This window comes from Sceloporus undulatus, chromosome 6, assembly GCF_019175285.1.
Source record: "Sceloporus undulatus isolate JIND9_A2432 ecotype Alabama chromosome 6, SceUnd_v1.1, whole genome shotgun sequence".
Taxonomy (NCBI): domain Eukaryota; kingdom Metazoa; phylum Chordata; class Lepidosauria; order Squamata; family Phrynosomatidae; genus Sceloporus; species Sceloporus undulatus.
This window is the reverse complement of record NC_056527.1, coordinates 61134035-61150622: the sequence shown is the minus strand read 5'-3', so window position 1 is coordinate 61150622 and position 16588 is coordinate 61134035. Positions and strand designations below refer to the sequence as shown.

The window sequence follows — 16588 nt, the reverse complement described above, 5'->3', positions numbered from 1 at the left end:
CTGTTAGAATATATTGAGTGCAAACTAGTATAAAGATGCCATAGGCTTTGCGGGAATACATTTTTAGGTGCAGCTTGCACATGTTTATGCCTTTTTGGTAGGCCTAATACTGTCAATGGTGCGATATGGACTTGGAATTTTCCTTATGGGCCATCACAGCAATTGCTACATTTGACACTAAAAAACATTCAGGCAGTCTTGTTCAAAAAGAAGTGGCTGATCTGGATTTTTCTCCGCTAATGATCACGAGGAGTAAATTTTCTGATTTTAGTATAGGTTCACTCAATTCCAAATGCAAATGTCATGTTTTTTGGAATAGGTAATGTCTCCCACGATTCATGAATTTATTGAGTTACAGTCATCACTTTGTTTAATGTCTGAGTATTATTAATAACCTTTATATTACAAACTTTCCACAAAACATTGTTGTGCAATTTTACCTTTAATTTTCTTTTTAAATATTGTGTTATTTACATTCCCATGCCTTCATTTTAGTGTCCAATTTATTTTTATACATTTTTGAAATGTGCACTTAGGAATCCTTAACAGTGCAACTTAGACCCTGCTGAGATACTTACAAAAAGAAAAAATACTTAATGACTCATCTAAACAATAATAGGCAAATATTTACATGTTTCACAATTCTTATCTTCTTTTATAAAGAGATCTCCTTGCTTCACGCCCTGCATAAAAGATATTACAGAAGGTTAATTTTTATTTTTAAAACATGCTATTTCACTCCAGTAATAGAGTCATGTGCTTTGGTTTTTAGCCAGCCGTTTTCATAGACACTGACTTACTAAAGGACCAGCAGAAGATTGACCTGACCCTGGGTGGTTTCCATTTGCGCTTGCTGGGTCTTGATTTTGGTGTTTTTCCGGACTGGTAGCCAAATCTTGTTTACATTAAGGGTTACTTTCCTGATTCTGACCTGGTAGTTGTTGGCATGGTCCAGAATTTCAGTGTTTTCAAATAGCATTTTATGTCCTCAGCATAAACCAACCTGGGCATTAAATGCTACTTGAAAACACTAAAATTATGGAACATGCCAACAACTATCAGGTCAGAATGTACAGGGAAGCCATTTAAATCCACCAACACCTAGACATCTTCAACAGGAAAGTAACCCTTAAAGTAAACAAAGTTTGGCTACCTGTCCTGAAAAACACCAAAATCAAGACCCAGCAAGTGCAAATGAAAACCAACCAGGGTCAGGGGGGTTTACCAGCAGACAATGGATCGCTAATTAAATGGATAACTTGTTGCCTTGCCATTCAGCAACAGACCAACACACAGTTTAACATATAAATCACTTCCCCTCAACCAAAAGTCACACAGGATATATATACCCAACTCGCTTCCATGCCAGCGTTCTCTGAAGATGCCAGCCACAGATGCTGGCAAAAGGTCAGGAATAAACTCTTCCAGAACATGACCACATAGCCCAAAAAACCCACAAAAAACTTTCGGGTTCGGTCAGCTACATTCAGCTAGTTTTGCATTCACTACTCATATGGTAGTTATGGCCCATGTTCTTATTGCAGATAGGGCAAGAGCTCTTTAGAAGCATAGCCCATTATTCAGATTCAAATACATTGCGCTCTTCTTTTTCCATACTTCCCAGGATAGGCATTCTTTAATTGTTGTTCCCTAGAAGCATCCCATGCACAAACTCAAAGCTTTAAACATATTTTTTGCAGCACAGGTTGATCATCCCTTATCCGAAATCCAGAATTTTTCACATGGGTGGCTGAGATAGTAACGCCTTTGATTTTTGATGTTTAATGTACAAACTTTATTTCATGCACAAATGAAAAGTATGTACAACATTACCTTTAGGCTCTTTGTATATAAAATATAAATTCATTTCTTGTTTAGACATAGGTATCTCATTATATATATGCAAATATTCCAAAATAAATAAGAACAAGATCCAAATATGTCTGGTACCAAGGATTTTGGATAAGAGACACTCATTTGGGAGCACAAAACTGACATATATGTATATTGGTCTATGTACAGGGAATGTGCCTCTCCAAGTTTTTTTTTGGAGGAGCAGCTAAAGTGGTTATTTACCTTCTAACAATTGTTCACCTCTGGCCTACATGGTGGAGTTAGCTGGACTCAGGTCGCATACACAACTGAGAACCATTAGTTCTCTTAATTCAGTCATTTTGCAGCTTGAATTTAAAGGCACAAGGTGGTATCATGTATCACAACTGTACAAGGATTGTCTTAGTCACTTAGTACACTTACCCTTGTGATGGGATGTTTTTGGTTTCTCCCATTCTTGAACTTCTTCATCATGCCTTGTGTTTCTGCGTTTATGTGGAGGTTTATGCACCCCTTTCTTCTTTGGTGAGTCTACTACATGCAAGTTGTCTGCAGCAACAGGGCGTACTTCTGCAGTCAAGAGATCCATTTTTATTAGAACAGGTCTGAAGAGTGAATTCTTTCTCTATTTTATTGCTGAAGCAGGGCATTCCCTTCTCCTTGAATCTACTCTAATGCTGTAAGCTGGACTAGTTTGCTAATAAATTTATGTAGAGCTATAGATCAGTGTGACTTAAATTTTTTTTACGAGCATACTGAAAAAGTATTGTGATAATAAGTAGGTTCAATATGGTATAGGGATCACTAACACTTATATGCAAGTTAATGCATCACATGAATAAAGTCAGAGAACCATGACTGGGAGCAACATCTTGTAGAGTTCACATTTCTTGCTGAATCTAGTTTGCATGCGACATTTCCTTTACGGCCCTTGCTCTGGTGCATTAAATCTCCCCTGATGGTGCAGTGGTTAAATGCCAGTATTGCAGCCACAAGGTTGGGAGTTGAATCCCAGGGCTCCAGGTTGACTCAGTTTTCCATCTTTTTGTAGGTTGGTAAAATGAGTACCCAGTTTGTTGAGGGTAATTTGGTTGCAGACTGTAAACTGCTTAGAGAGTGCTGAGTTCACTATTAAGTAGTGTAGAAATGTAAATGCTAAAAGCTATTGCCCTTTGCCAATGAATTCTCTCTCCCTCGGAAAGCAAGATCACAGTGAAATAAAATTGCTACAATGGCAGAGGAAAGCAGTCAATGCCACACTTGACCATCTGACTATGGTATTTTTGTTCATTGATTTAAGTGGAAAAGGACATACGTTTTTCTCTGCTTTTGGCTGAGGTTGAGAGGCCTTCATGCGTTAGGCTAGCAAACTTGGGTCTTGCACCACTTTTTATCCAGTAGTCATCAGCTACACCACTTTTTATCCAATAGTCATCATCCACAATCCTTCTTTCTTCCTCTTGTAATCTTCCTGGTTAAGACATAAAGAAGTAAAATAATAATTTTCCTGTAATTTGAACCATTTGATTTCAAGCTTCACACACGTTCAGTGTATTATTTTCCTTTCCACTTCAACCACTGATTTAACTGCAGAATCTGATGATATCTTAAGGATATATACAGTTGCAGAAATACTGGTGAAAACTGTGCCATTTGCCATGTAACTTGCAAGTGGAAGCTAGAAACTTAACTTCTTTCAAGTCAGTTTTCAGAGGTCCAAAACACACTGCAGAAATAATTCAGTTTGAGACAGCTTTAACTGCCCGGGCTCAATGCAAGGAAATCCTGGAAATCGTAGTATATTGTGGCTCTCTGACAGAGAAGGCTAAATGTCTCACAAAACTACAGTTCCCAGAATTTCTTAGCATTAAGCCAGGGCAATTGGAGCAGTCTCAAACTATATTATTTCCACAGTATGTTTTGAACCTGAAAAGACTTTCAGCATGGTACTACTCTGAATGTAATTAAAACTAGAACATTAATAAATACATTTTTAAAAAAGTACATATAGGGAGAGACTGTTAGTGTTAAGTATATGATCAGCTGTGAACTTAGGAGTGTTAGGTTGCAAACAGCAAAAAGTGTCCTCATACATATTTATAAATAAGTGGGGTTTTTTAAATGGTACTTTAAACATCCAAATTCCCTTCTCTTTCTTTGATCTTCCAAGGCCTCTATAGGTGAAAAAATGAGTGTTGCCCTAGAGAAGTGATTCTGAAACCTTGGTCTTCCAGATGTTTTGACTTCATTTCCCAGAACTCCTGACAGCTGTCCAAAACACCTGGGGAGCCAAAGTTTTTTTGGAATTTCTGCCCTAGAGGTTTCCCAATACGCCATGTTAACACCCATTTCATTGTCTGCCACTTACCTGCGTGTCTTGATGAATTTCTTCTATGTTCAAACACTTCTAGCTGGTGTGCTGTAGGCTTCTTCAGGCAGAAGTTGAAATCACCACAGAGATCCTCACCTTGTTCTCGCTCCATCTTCAATTTGGTAGCCACTCCAGACATTTTTACTTTTTCTTGTAATGGCAAATTAATAATATGCGCTGGTACTACGTTTTTGGGTACTCTCCAGAATACCTTCTGGCCAGTCGTCCAGTAGAGGCCACTTTTACTAGGGTTCAAAGTTCCATAAGGTACAGTTTCTTGAATTAAGTATTCCCTCTCTTCTTCTTCCTCCTCCTCCTCTTCCTCCTCTTCTTCCTCCTCTTCCTCTGGTTCCTTCACCCAGTATTCTTCAGAATCAGCTTCTGATGGAGAGAAACTCTTAGAAGCTTTTTTCTTGCGAGGATAGAGTTGCCTGCTGCTGGAAGACATGGGGAGAATACCCAGCTTTTTAGATCGACTGGAGATATCTTTAGCCTTGACTTTTGAACATCTCTTCAAATTCTGGCCATAACCAATACTGACTTTCTCATGCCCTTCTACTTCCTCATCTTCATTGAGGGAGCCTCCACTTTTAATTCTCTCTCTCCCCAAGCCCTCTTTACTTTTCTTTAAGGTACTCTTCTGAAGCATATAGTCAGGGACAAAATAAGACATGGGTGTATTGTCAATCAATGAACCTTCATCAACAGAAGACGTCTCGTCAGAAGTAACACTGAGTACACTTGGACGCTTTCTTCGGGACAAATACATATCATAGTTATAGTTAGCATCCATATTCTCTAAGCAAGCCAACCAGCTTTCAGAAGGAATGTATTTCTCTGACTCATTACACCACAGACTTGTTTCTGAAGTTGTCCATTCTTTATTGGTCACATCATTTTCATTCAGTTTCTGAGGGAAATATGAATCATTTGTTATCTCCATGCCAGATGGAAATAGCTCCCTTTGCTGAACAAGGTTTGACACATCCTGAGGAGCTCTTGAACTGCTGGACCTCTTTAATCCAGAAGATCTTTTGGACACCAGCACATCTTGCTTTGTCCCTAGCTGGTCAGGTCTAGATGGTTCAGACAGCTGCACTGCTCTAGAGTCATCTACAGGAGAACTTACTCTATAACTAGTAGATCCCTGTTTTTCTGAATCCATCTTTGCTTTACACTGAGCGTCTCTTTCCTGCATATCCTCAAGAGTCTTTTGCTCCTCTGGATAGGAAATACTTGGCACCAACTGTCCTTGTTCCTTAGGTCCATATACAACTTCTTCACAGGAGCTCAGAGCAAACACATCTCTTTGCACTACATTCTCCTTTTTTGCCACATCATACAAAGGGATTGTTTCTTTGAAGGACTTCCATAGCTGAATGGCAGGTGCACCATCATTGGCATACTCTATTCTTACTTCCTCTTTCTCAAAGGCATAGCCTGGTGGAGGAAGGCTTCGAAACTGTACAGAACCTGAAGAACTCTTGGCAAAGTCCCTGTCTGAAAGTGGAGAAGATATGATCCTCTCTGGTGCTTCTAAAGAACTTTCACTTCCTTTGCCAACAGCAGATGAGACACAAGCCATATTTCCAGCATCACAGCCTTTTGTTTCTATACCATGATCCTGATGTTTTTTTGGCTTACTTTCAGGTTGTCTAACATCAGTCTGCGTTTCTTTGGTCTCTGTTCGTTTCCCAGGGCTATAATGCCTGAACCGTGTGGCCTGATAAAACATGGGTGGGTGACCATTAAAATAAGGTCTTCTGTTAACTCTCACATGCATGGGATGCTGTGGGACGACATATCCAGGGTACTCGTGGAAAGGAACAGAATATAATGGGAAGTATGGATTGCCACTTCTTAAGCCTATAAAGACAGAAACATGTGTTTTCCTCCAACAGAACATTCCCCGCCCTCCCCAAAACAGAGCAGGCATTACTTGATAACATGAGTAACCCCACAGTTCATTTCATCTTGAACAATATGACATTTACTTGTGGATTAACATGTATAGTGGAACCTCCATTCCGGATCCCGCCGCGTATGGCAATTTCTGCCTATGCTCGAGCCCCATTGTAAACAATGGGGCTCGTGCACGGCGGCGCGGAGGTGCGCACGGTGTAACGGGCACGCGCACGGCACAGCTGAATGGGATGTGTTGCCCCGCGCGCACCCAGCGGCTTGAGCGCGTACGCTCAAAGCCGCTTATAAAAAGTCCGCGTATGCTGAGGCCCCGCTGTAATCCAAATCAGTCTGTAATGTCTCTTCTGGATGCATATTGTTACCATAACAAAAAGTACTGAGGTTCTCCACATCATGAGAAACACAACTCATTGGAAAAGACAATAATGCTAGAAAAACTAGAGGGAATTAGAAAGGGACCAAGACCACATTCTAGATGGATAGACTCAATTAAGGAGGTCATGAGTATGAACCTGCAGAAAATAGAAGAGTAGTGGAGGATAGGGTGTCTTGGACATGTCTCATCCACAAGGTCACCATGAGCCAAGACCAACTCAAGGGTGGATGATAACAACAACAACAACAACAACAAAACAAGTAAATTGAGTTTCTTTATTCCTCCATGGCATTATCCTGCTGAGATCTATTTTTTTTTCCAGTAGAAGAACCCTGAGGTCTACCAACCTTAGATAAATACAAAATAATGACTAAGAAACAGTACTCTCTCTGTTGGAGAACAGAGCACCAAAATCTCACACAAATCTATGCTTTCTGTTCCCCTGCTCTCCCCAGCACTGTTGAACTCAGTAGCCTTACTTAAGAAGGAAAACATATCTGTAACAATGATTATTAAAGCTCTGAGAACAGCTCAGCAAATCTGGATCTACCTTACCACCAAATAGTACAGAACAAGATCATGTGTAGCTTTATACAATTTCCTCTTCCATGGAAAAACATGATGACCAGACTAAGGAGATCACACATTGACTTATACAAATTACCCTGCAAGACAGAATTCACAAGCACAACAATTCTACCTACCTGGTGGATACCGTATGAACAGCTATGTAGCTTTGAGGTCCAAGTAACAAAAAGACAGGTCAAGAGACTATCACTGACATGTCCATTCTGATGATGTAGAGCATCACCTCCAACAAAACAGGTAGTAGACTACAACTCTCATCAGCCCTAACCAGTATAGCCAATCCTGTGGTGTGTTTAGTCCAAGAATCTCTGTAAGACCCCATCCTTGCACTACAAAGCTATAGCTGAGAGACACTTCATTAAGGCCTGCCTAGTGTATTTTGGTGCCAGAGGATTTAATTAAAGTTTGCCCCTACCATAACATACTTTGGAGAACAACCTCAGTAAATGAAACAGTGCCTAACACTTTTCCCATGGCCTGAAAGCTTCACCTATTGAAAAACTGCTGCCATACAACTACTAAGAGAATCCATGCCAGGAGAGAGCACCAGGGATTTGGTAATGCCACAGTGCAGTCATACGATCTGAGGAAAAACCAGAGTATAGTACAGTCATAGAGAACTCTGTTATCCCAAAATTTAGCCCCGTTCACCCCCCCCCATTTGATATAACATTAATTAAATAAAATTCATTAAAAGTTGATGTGGGTGACCCCACTGTGGAAGCCAGACCTGGGTGCAAATGGCAAACTCAAGATCTATGTCAGGCAAATATTACCTTTAGTAAAGCCTCACATCAATTCACCTCTCCCATCTTTGATTTCATTAGCTCTTGTGTATGTGTCTGAACTGTGTGCTTGTGTGTGTTGCTTTAATTCCCTAATAAACTACAATTCCCAATTTGAAATCTGCCTCTGGAATTCTTCGTGATTTGGATCCTGTATAGCTGGGCTAATCCCAAAACCACTGTTGCCCCAGTCAAACTATATATCTCCTTTGAGCTAAGTACCAAAATTCCTCAGAAACATTAATTTGAGAGTGTCTTCCCTGGACCCAGCAATTAGGATAAAAATTCTGTAAAATATATTTTGTAGAACACAAGCAATCAGTTACAAAGTAATACAGGGAAATAGTAGCACTAGATAGGAAATGCATTTTGAAAATTAACAGAAAGACCAAGCAGGTTAGCTTCTTGCAACAGGAGCAGCCCATCGATCCAATCTCATCGGTCGTATTATTTTGCCTTACCTGCAGCAGGGATGCCGTATGGGTTGTACACAGGGCCAAGGAGCCAGGGATTAGAGAACCTCTGTTGTGCTGTTGCATGTGCATAAAAAAAGGGTCTTTGGTTTGTGGGATAAGGCCCACTCTCTGAGGCATTGTTAGTGTTCATTTTCTAGGCTACAAAAAAAGAAACAACTGGCATTAAGCAACAGTTTTTAGAAAGATACCATCACCAAGCTATTTGACAGCCTAAGCAAGTCAAGCATTTCCTGTGGAGATAAAAATTCAGCTCCTCTTCATCTTCATTAGTCAGTGAATATCAGAAAGGGTTTGGGTAAGAGCTTTCTTTTGAGTCCTTTGTACCCTTCAAGTTTTCAGCAGTCTCATATGAAAGGTAAGAAAAATATACCCTCCAGTTTCCCCCCCATCCCTCCCAGGACTGACCAGACTGATTCCTGCGACGTTCACAGAAGGGAGATCATTTCTTATTTGCTGAGTAGTTGATTGGGAGGTGTCTCCAATAAGAAATTTTGATGAAGAAACATTGTCTGAAACTCCACTGTGCTCTATGGTCCTTATTTCACAAGCCTCCTATTGAAAGAATAAGACAGAAATATAAGCAAACACTTTCCTCTGCTATGCAAGGTCATAGCTCTTACATTTTGTAGATGGAAAACCATCAATTAATAGTAGGTGCTCTAGGCTAGATTTCAGAGGAGAAAACAGGAAAACCACCACAGATATTCCTTGCATACGAAAACCCTTTGAAATTAATGGGGTCACCTTAAGTCAACAGGTCACTTGAAGGCACGCACACACACATTTTTTGTAGGGAGATCTTTAATACTAGCAGAGACTAAGGGCCTGAACAGACAGGCCATAATAAAGCTGCTTCGGGTCACCTTGGAGGTATGCTGTTTATATGATGCATGCATTCTAAGAGGACGGAAGCCGTGCCAAAGCCATGCTCCAGTCCTAAGGACTGGAGCACAGCTTTGGTGTAGTTTCTGGCCTCTTAAGATGGGTGTGTCATTTAAACAGCATACCTCCAAAGTGACCCGAAGCAGCTTTATTTGGCCTGTCTGTTGGAGCCCTAGGACTATTACTTTCCTACTTCGTTAGAAAACAAACCTTAAATATCAACAGAGACTTAGGCAATTCATATTCCTACTATACAACGACGGAGACTTCCAGTACTAGCAGAGCCTGTAGTATGTGCAAGAAAGGTCTAACCTATGGAAATTGTGTTTTTTTAAGAAAAGACTTTTAGAGCTCAAGCATATGTAAGCTTGTTTCTACTGAATTCAGCAGGAAAAACTCTGGAGAAGGTATGCAATGTATGCTACAAACCCATTTTATGGGTTTGTGTTTTATATAATTATATTACTTGTTTTTATCTATTTTATGAGATGTTTGCAATAGTTTTATAGTCTGTAAACAGTTTTGATCTATGGAAAAACAGTATACAAATATTATTATTATTATTATTATTGTCAGTTGTCTATCACCAAGGTAAATACTTCTAAACAGAACAGACTTATTACAGTAAATACCACCTCCTTCTTCACTACTCAAGGTTTTCCACTCTCCCTTAATCCTAAAAGAATTCCATTATTATTACTTCTGGGACTAAAAACTAACAGAAAGCAAACCGTTTGAATTAGCTACGCATAAGACAACCTATTGAGAATAGGCCACTGGACTGACAATTCAGTACTAATTTTTGAATTGAAAAATATAGAGGAATAAAAAGAAGGAGGTAGAGGAATATGCACCTTCAAAAGGAACAGAAATTTACACACCTTTTCTGGAACCAAGAGACAGTCAAACAAATACAGAGCCCTTTTAACAATAGGGTAGCCTCAACCAAAAGCCAACAGCCTCCTGTCTTAAATCCTCACCAGCTTCCCACACCCTTTCATAAACCAGCTTTATCTCCACCTTTAAACTATATTTAATCCTTACACACAAGCTCTAGAAAGCTAAGTCGTTTCCACCCCTACTGTACTTGGCCCCAAACCAAAGGTCTATACTGCTGCTGCATCTAAAGACAGCCCAGCAAAGTCCTAATTGAAGAAGCTTCCCATCTTTCTTAAGAGGCAGTCTTTTCCTTACACACCTGAACCAGATTAAGTTCTTTTCAGCAAAACAGGCAATGTACAGATAACAGTCTGGTCCAAAACAGAACCCAAGATACTTAAGATGATTGATTTTAATGTGCATAGTTTATACCCAGTTTACTCTGCATAATATCGGACTGTGTACGGTCACCATCCCTTAGATTTTAATGTTCAAATGTCACATAGGAGACACATTGACCCCAGCCTCTTCTGATGCTCAAGGCATTGATCCTGCTAATATTTAAGACCATCTTTCATCCATTACCACCACCCTTAAGCCTCAGTTACTTGGAGGACAGTAGAGACAGGTGTGTTTAAACTTGCATAAGATCAGATCTTAAGGACTCAGCATAGCAATATCCCAGTGTTCCTGCTAACAAGATAAGAACTACATCGGTGAAGGCTTCAGTCCTGTAATAACTTATTTTCAAATAGTTCTGCTGAATCAACTAGGGTATTTTTTTTTTTTGGCTGTAGAACAGGGCAGATGGGGATTGATGGTCCTCCAGATATTTTGCACTACAAGTACTGTCTTCCTTTACCACTTGGCATGTTAAAATGGGAGTTGCAGACTGCAACAATGGGAAATGTAAATGTTTCCCATTGCCTATTGTAGAACTACACCTGTAAGCAATACATATATATTGAATTCATATATACTTAATTCAAAGATACGGTCATCCAAATATAGTATATATACTCATGTATATCTAGAAGTTTTAGTAAGGGAGTGACCCAAAAAACCTGAGCTGATTTATCCATGGGTCAATTTAAGTAGTGTACATTAACTCTTATTTAAAAAAAATAGGAGCCATCTCCTGGTGAAGGGCAAGGGCAAGAGCATAATCTGTCCTGGAAGCACTGACCTGTCCCTACTCTCTCATCCATTCAGCCTTTAGGACAATTGTGCCTGCTCAGTTTTTGTGAGTTCTTTGGCATTGTTTTTCTTTGTTTCATCCTTTAGATCCTTGGTTACATGCTCCTAAGTTTTACCAACTTTTTCATATGTCATATCAAAATCCATAATTTTCATTCCCAAACCCACCCTTGACTTGACATGAGGCCAATTTATAGCTGAGTATAGTATCTGAATAAAAGTTTCAGGTGTTTAAAGTGTCTCATACATTTTACACCAGTAATATTCAACTGGTAAAGAATTATTATTCCTATATTTACAGATGGAACCTTGAGGCTAAGAGACAGCTAACTACTAAGGAAACTTACCAACAACAGAATGCAAAGCACTCAGAAGTACCACAGAGTTCAGTCAGAGTTCCAAGCAAACATTCACAGCATTGCAGATTCAGCCAAGTGAGGCTATGCTGTCCTGACTTAATGCAGTCAGGGATTAGCATCACTATTCACTAAGCAACAAGGTCAATTCCCAAAGCCACAGGCACCATAGATAATGATAAAGAACTATGGAAGGACTATGTATTCAAAATCATCTTAAAAGGTAAATGTTTCTCAACCCTGGTTCTTTTGTTGTTAATTTACTGTCAAGTTGACTAACTTATGATGACCCATGAAAGACAGATCTCCAAGCCACCTTACCATCAATAGCGTTGCTTAGGCATCACGGACTCAGGGCCATGGCTTCCTTGATGGAGTCCATCCATCTGGAATGCACTTTTTCTACTGCCTTTGACTTTGAGATGGATTAGCAGGCAAAGATGCCAGGGCTATTGATTCCTTGGCATCATCCCATGGTGGGTATTTCACACCTCCTCAAAGGAGATGTCCAGGCAACTCCTATTGCTAGCTTATGAGAGATGTAAGAACTCCAGTAATGGCATTTACAGTAGGGGCATAGAAGGGCGAATTAACTTGTCTTTCTGATATCAAAAGAGAAGGGGTGTAAGGAGGCTAACAAACTGCTTTCGCTACATCTCTTCTCACTATTAATTTCCCTTCATTTCTTCCTTGATTTTCATTTCCTAAAAAAAACAATGTAGAATTATCTGACTGAAAATGTCCCATTCCTGTCCATTCTAGTTTGCTCATCTTAAGTATTGTAATGTTTCCACATTCCATTTCTTGTTTTACTATGTCTAGTTTTCCGATTCATGCTTTTCACATTCCATGTTCCTATAATATATATTGTGCAGCTTCTGACTTTTCATGTTCCTGTAGCATGTCAATAGTTGAACATCTTTCAGACCCAAATCCAGTTGCACCATTAGCCACAACACTGCTGCCATCGACATAGCCTCTTGCCTCACGGGATGGCAAGGAGAATAGGGTTTATTTAGAGCATCCTGCTCAAAGCTTTGCAAAAATCTGGACATGGAACTACACATTGTGTACAATATTAATACAAAGTCTGTTTTTTAATTTGCAATATATTTAGTTTGCAGAGACCGTTGGCTAAAAACTGATGGTGTTTTGCAGTTGCTAATGACTGAGTATAAACTAACCTGGCTAAATAAGCCATGAAGTGTGAAAAAGATAAAAGTGTGAGATTCCTCTAGCAAAACTATCTGCCCCATAGCAGAGACATCTTACTTATCGGCTTTGCTTTGGGACTGCTCTAAAATAGTAAACTTTCTGGGTGGTACAAAAAAACAAGTGTTTGCTTTTGTCCATCTTGGACTGGTTTCCTAAAAAGAATGTAAGATTGCCAGTTCAGGATCAGTCCAGGCCCTGAGCTTTCTGGAACAACACCTGATATTTATGAATGCCATTAAGCATTATACATTTAAGTACCCACCATAGTTGCTCACAGCTTGTCATTCTAACACACACACACACAGAATGTATGTTCCTGTTTGGAAATTAAGACAGAAATCTTAGTTAAAGAGGCTGCTCCCAGATCAAGGTGAAATGAAAGGACTACTCTTTCTCATCTACTTAGGGAAATGTGATAAGAAACATTTAAACTAGCCTGCTTGACTCCAAAAGGTTGATACAGAGCAGAATGGATGGAGAGCCCTGCTTCCACAAAGAGTAAAGACTGGCTAGGAAGGAAGAAGCCTGTTAAGTAAATACTGTACATAGACACCATGTTCCTGAAGAGCCTTTGCAACTTTCAGCAATAAATCAATGAAGCCTTACAAACTGTAGCAAGCTGTTGCTGTACCAGCTGAGCTAGAAATTTGCACACAGCCCATTCTTCTTCTTGAAGCTTGGCCGACCAAAATCGGAGAAACTGTACTCTCATATCCTGCCTGGAGATGCCTAGGAAAACTGGAAGAAAGGCATACATCTTTAGACATTTCAGAAAAAATTATATGGGATATATTTTACTTTCAACTATTTGCACATGTTCTTACCACAAAAGCTGGTGGTACAAATGTTTGCTTTTGAAAATTGTAGCCTCTTGGGTTGGGTGCTTCTGAACACATGGCAGGTATTTTAAAAGAACTCCTATCAAAAAAATACCCCTGAGCATGTGCAGACTTTTCCTTATGAATGGAATGCTTTCTCATCTGTGGTATGCTACACCTTACCATCAGACAGTCTGCCTAGAATGGCAATGCCTTCCACAAGTAGTGCGCTTTTGAGAGGCAAACCATGCAAGATCTGCAAGCAGTTCACTCATCTGATGGGTTTCATCGGCATGAAAAACAACCATTTGAGTCTGTAGGCTTGCTGCTTGTTACCTCCAAAATAGCACCAGCCGGTTTTGTATGCCTCTTTTTGCAACGGAAGAAATCTGAAATCTCCATCTGACAAAGCCGTTATCCAGGGAGTGGTATTCCCACAGCCAGCAACATGTTGTGCTGTTATAAACTCCGCCACTACTTCTTTGGGCCACTTTAGTGTGCATTTGTGAATGACAGTTCACACAGGTTGGGCTAAGGAGAAAAATGGCTGCATTAGGATATTTCTTGGGAGTTTCCATCCTCCAGTATTGCCAAACAGAAAATGAGAGCGCAAATGAACTGGCGAGGGCTGCAAACCTATACTAACCTGATAGTAAAGTTGCTATGCATTTAGTGGGACTTACTTTTGAGTAGAATTGAAAGACATAGCCTGGTTAGTCTGGAAAATTGGTATGCAAATGGATCTTGTAGCACTTTTGAGGCTAAAAAAGTAAGAAGCTGGCAGCTGCAGCATGATCTTTCGTAGTCTTGGGCCTATTTCCTCAGAAGCATGAGGTGGATGGTCTTTCTCTCTACTTCACCTCATGCACCTGAGGAAGTCGGCTCAAGACTGCGAAAGCTCATGCTACCATCTTCTTTCTTTCAGTCTCAAAGGCGTTACAAGATCCCTTTGCATACTTACTTCTGAGTAGAAATTAAAGCTAAAGCCGTGTTAGTCTGTACAATCAGTATATATAGAGACTTTATACCACCTTTAAAATTGAAAGAAAATGACATATTGTCAGCATGAGCTTTCGTAGGCTCCAGTCGACTTCTTTGGATGCTTCCACTTCACCAAAAACATCCAAAGAAGTTGACTGGAGCCTATTAAAGCTAATGCTGACAACGTCTCATTTTCTTTCAGTCAGTCTTAAAGGTGTTATCAAATCTCTCTCTCTATATTACTTTTGAGTAGCTCCTTAAATCTCATGGTTCCTCTCAGCAACTCTGGAACACTTTGGATTTGTTATCTTTGATTGTGGCATCCCCTGGAAAGCCCAGGGGGTGCACCCCCTCCCAGGATAGCAATGTCTACCGAGAATAGGATGTGATGGCCTCGCTGGCAAACCACGAGATCATGACTCACCTTCTGGTTGACAATGCTTTATCCATAATTGGATAAGCCCATGTTGATTCGGCTGAGACAGTGTACACACCCTGCTCCCCTTTGCTAATTAGAAATCTCCTGAGTACACATTGGTCCCTGATTCCTTTAATTGCCTTCTGATGTACAGTGAGATAATGTAAAACCTAATGTAACCCTGATGTCAATAAAAGGAGCTGGCCAAGACCTGGCCAGCAGGAGAAGCTTTGTACCCCCATTCCTGTTTCTGCCTCTCTCTGCCGCGACATTTGGTGGAGGGTCAGGTATATCCTCTCCGCAAAATGGAGCGCGTCCAAGACAAATGGAGGCCATTACCAAATGAAAGTTCAAAACACTCCTAGCCCTTCTCAAAATGGAGGCCATTTTGGGATCCCTCTTGGACAGAAAGTTGGAACATAGGGAAAAGGAGGACATGTCTGGCCATCCTGAAGAAGGCCTCATATGGATGGAGTAGTGTTTTCTCTCCCTTGAGGTTTTTATTCTATCCTCTAATAGGCAAAGGAGTGTGAAGAAGGAGTATTTCTCTGCACCCACACAGAAATACTGGCTTCCCCTTCCCTGGGAGCTTCATCTCTCAAAGGCCTGAGTGGACCTTAGAGACTGTGGTTTTGTTTAGGGACATGGTGGCATCCTCAGGCTGTTAGGCAGAATACGGATACAGTGGGCCCTCCCCATTTGCTACTAGGGTTAGGGGCCCAGGATCCCTGTCAAAATGGCAACACCTTGAATTAAATAACAACAACAATCCACTGTTGTTGTTGTTGTTGTTTTGCCTGAGAAAACACCTCTCTAGGAACCTTTAGGCCCTCAGGTGCAAGTCTGCAATCAACATCTGCTGGACGCTGACCATAGCATTGCCTACAAATGCCACTCCACCAAATGCATCTGGGGAAGCAGACTTTAGTCTAGGGAAGGCTCCTGCTGCCAACTTCTTTCTTTCAGTGAGCCTCAAAGGTGCTACAAGATGTTGTTGTTGTTGTTATATGTAATAATGTTATATGTAAATGGATCTGGGGAAGTAGACTTTAGTCTAGGGAAGGCTCCTGCTGCCAACTTCTGTGTCATTGAGTCTCAAAGGTGCTACAAGGTCTCTCTGTATAGTATTATCATTATTATTGCCTCTGAATGCATCTGAGAAAGTAGGCTTCCACCTGGGAAAGCTCCTGCTGCCAACCCTTTGAAGAGAGAAGGCGCTTGCAGTTACAACTGCCGGCCGCTAGGGGGCAGGGCGAAGGAAAGAGCGCCCGCCTTATGCGGCAGCGTAGCCTCGCTTTATTTCTTCCTGAGTAACCATTGGGTGGGCCAGAGCGCCAAACCACACATGCGCAGTAAACGCGAGGAGGAAAGCCGCTGCAGCTAGAAGGCACGCATGCGCACTCAAGGACTGACAGGGGTATACAGTGCAGTGTTCTCATGTACTCAAGGGACGCATGCGCACTCAAGGGATGAGAGGTACGGTACGTTCT

General features: G+C 40.7%; 1 protein-coding gene across 9 annotated transcripts in view; it reads right to left on the bottom strand.

The window, feature by feature from the left end:
* The window catches only part of LOC121934147, a 36602-nt gene extending 20199 nt beyond the window's left edge, over positions 1–16403 (bottom strand). Inside the window, exons 1-9 of one of the 9 annotated variants that reach the window (XM_042474271.1) lie at positions 15105–15301; positions 13706–14230; positions 13488–13619; positions 8758–8904; positions 8338–8490; positions 4202–6070; positions 3149–3304; positions 2257–2403; positions 632–683 (exon numbers count right to left, since the gene is read on the bottom strand). In XM_042474271.1, coding sequence (XP_042330205.1) covers positions 646–683; positions 2257–2403; positions 3149–3304; positions 4202–6070; positions 8338–8482 — 2355 coding nt within the window. In that variant the 5' untranslated portion in view covers positions 8483–8490; positions 8758–8904; positions 13488–13619; positions 13706–14230; positions 15105–15301 and the 3' untranslated portion in view covers positions 632–645. Of the gene's footprint in view, positions 1–287; positions 684–2256; positions 2404–3148; positions 3305–4201; positions 6071–8337; positions 8491–8757; positions 8905–13487; positions 13620–13705; positions 14231–15104; positions 15302–15656; positions 15802–16273 lie in introns of those variants that run through there. The other 8 variants (XM_042474267.1, XM_042474266.1, XM_042474274.1 and 5 more) reach the window with 8 other exon arrangements.
* Between the last annotated feature and the right edge of the window lie 185 nt (positions 16404–16588).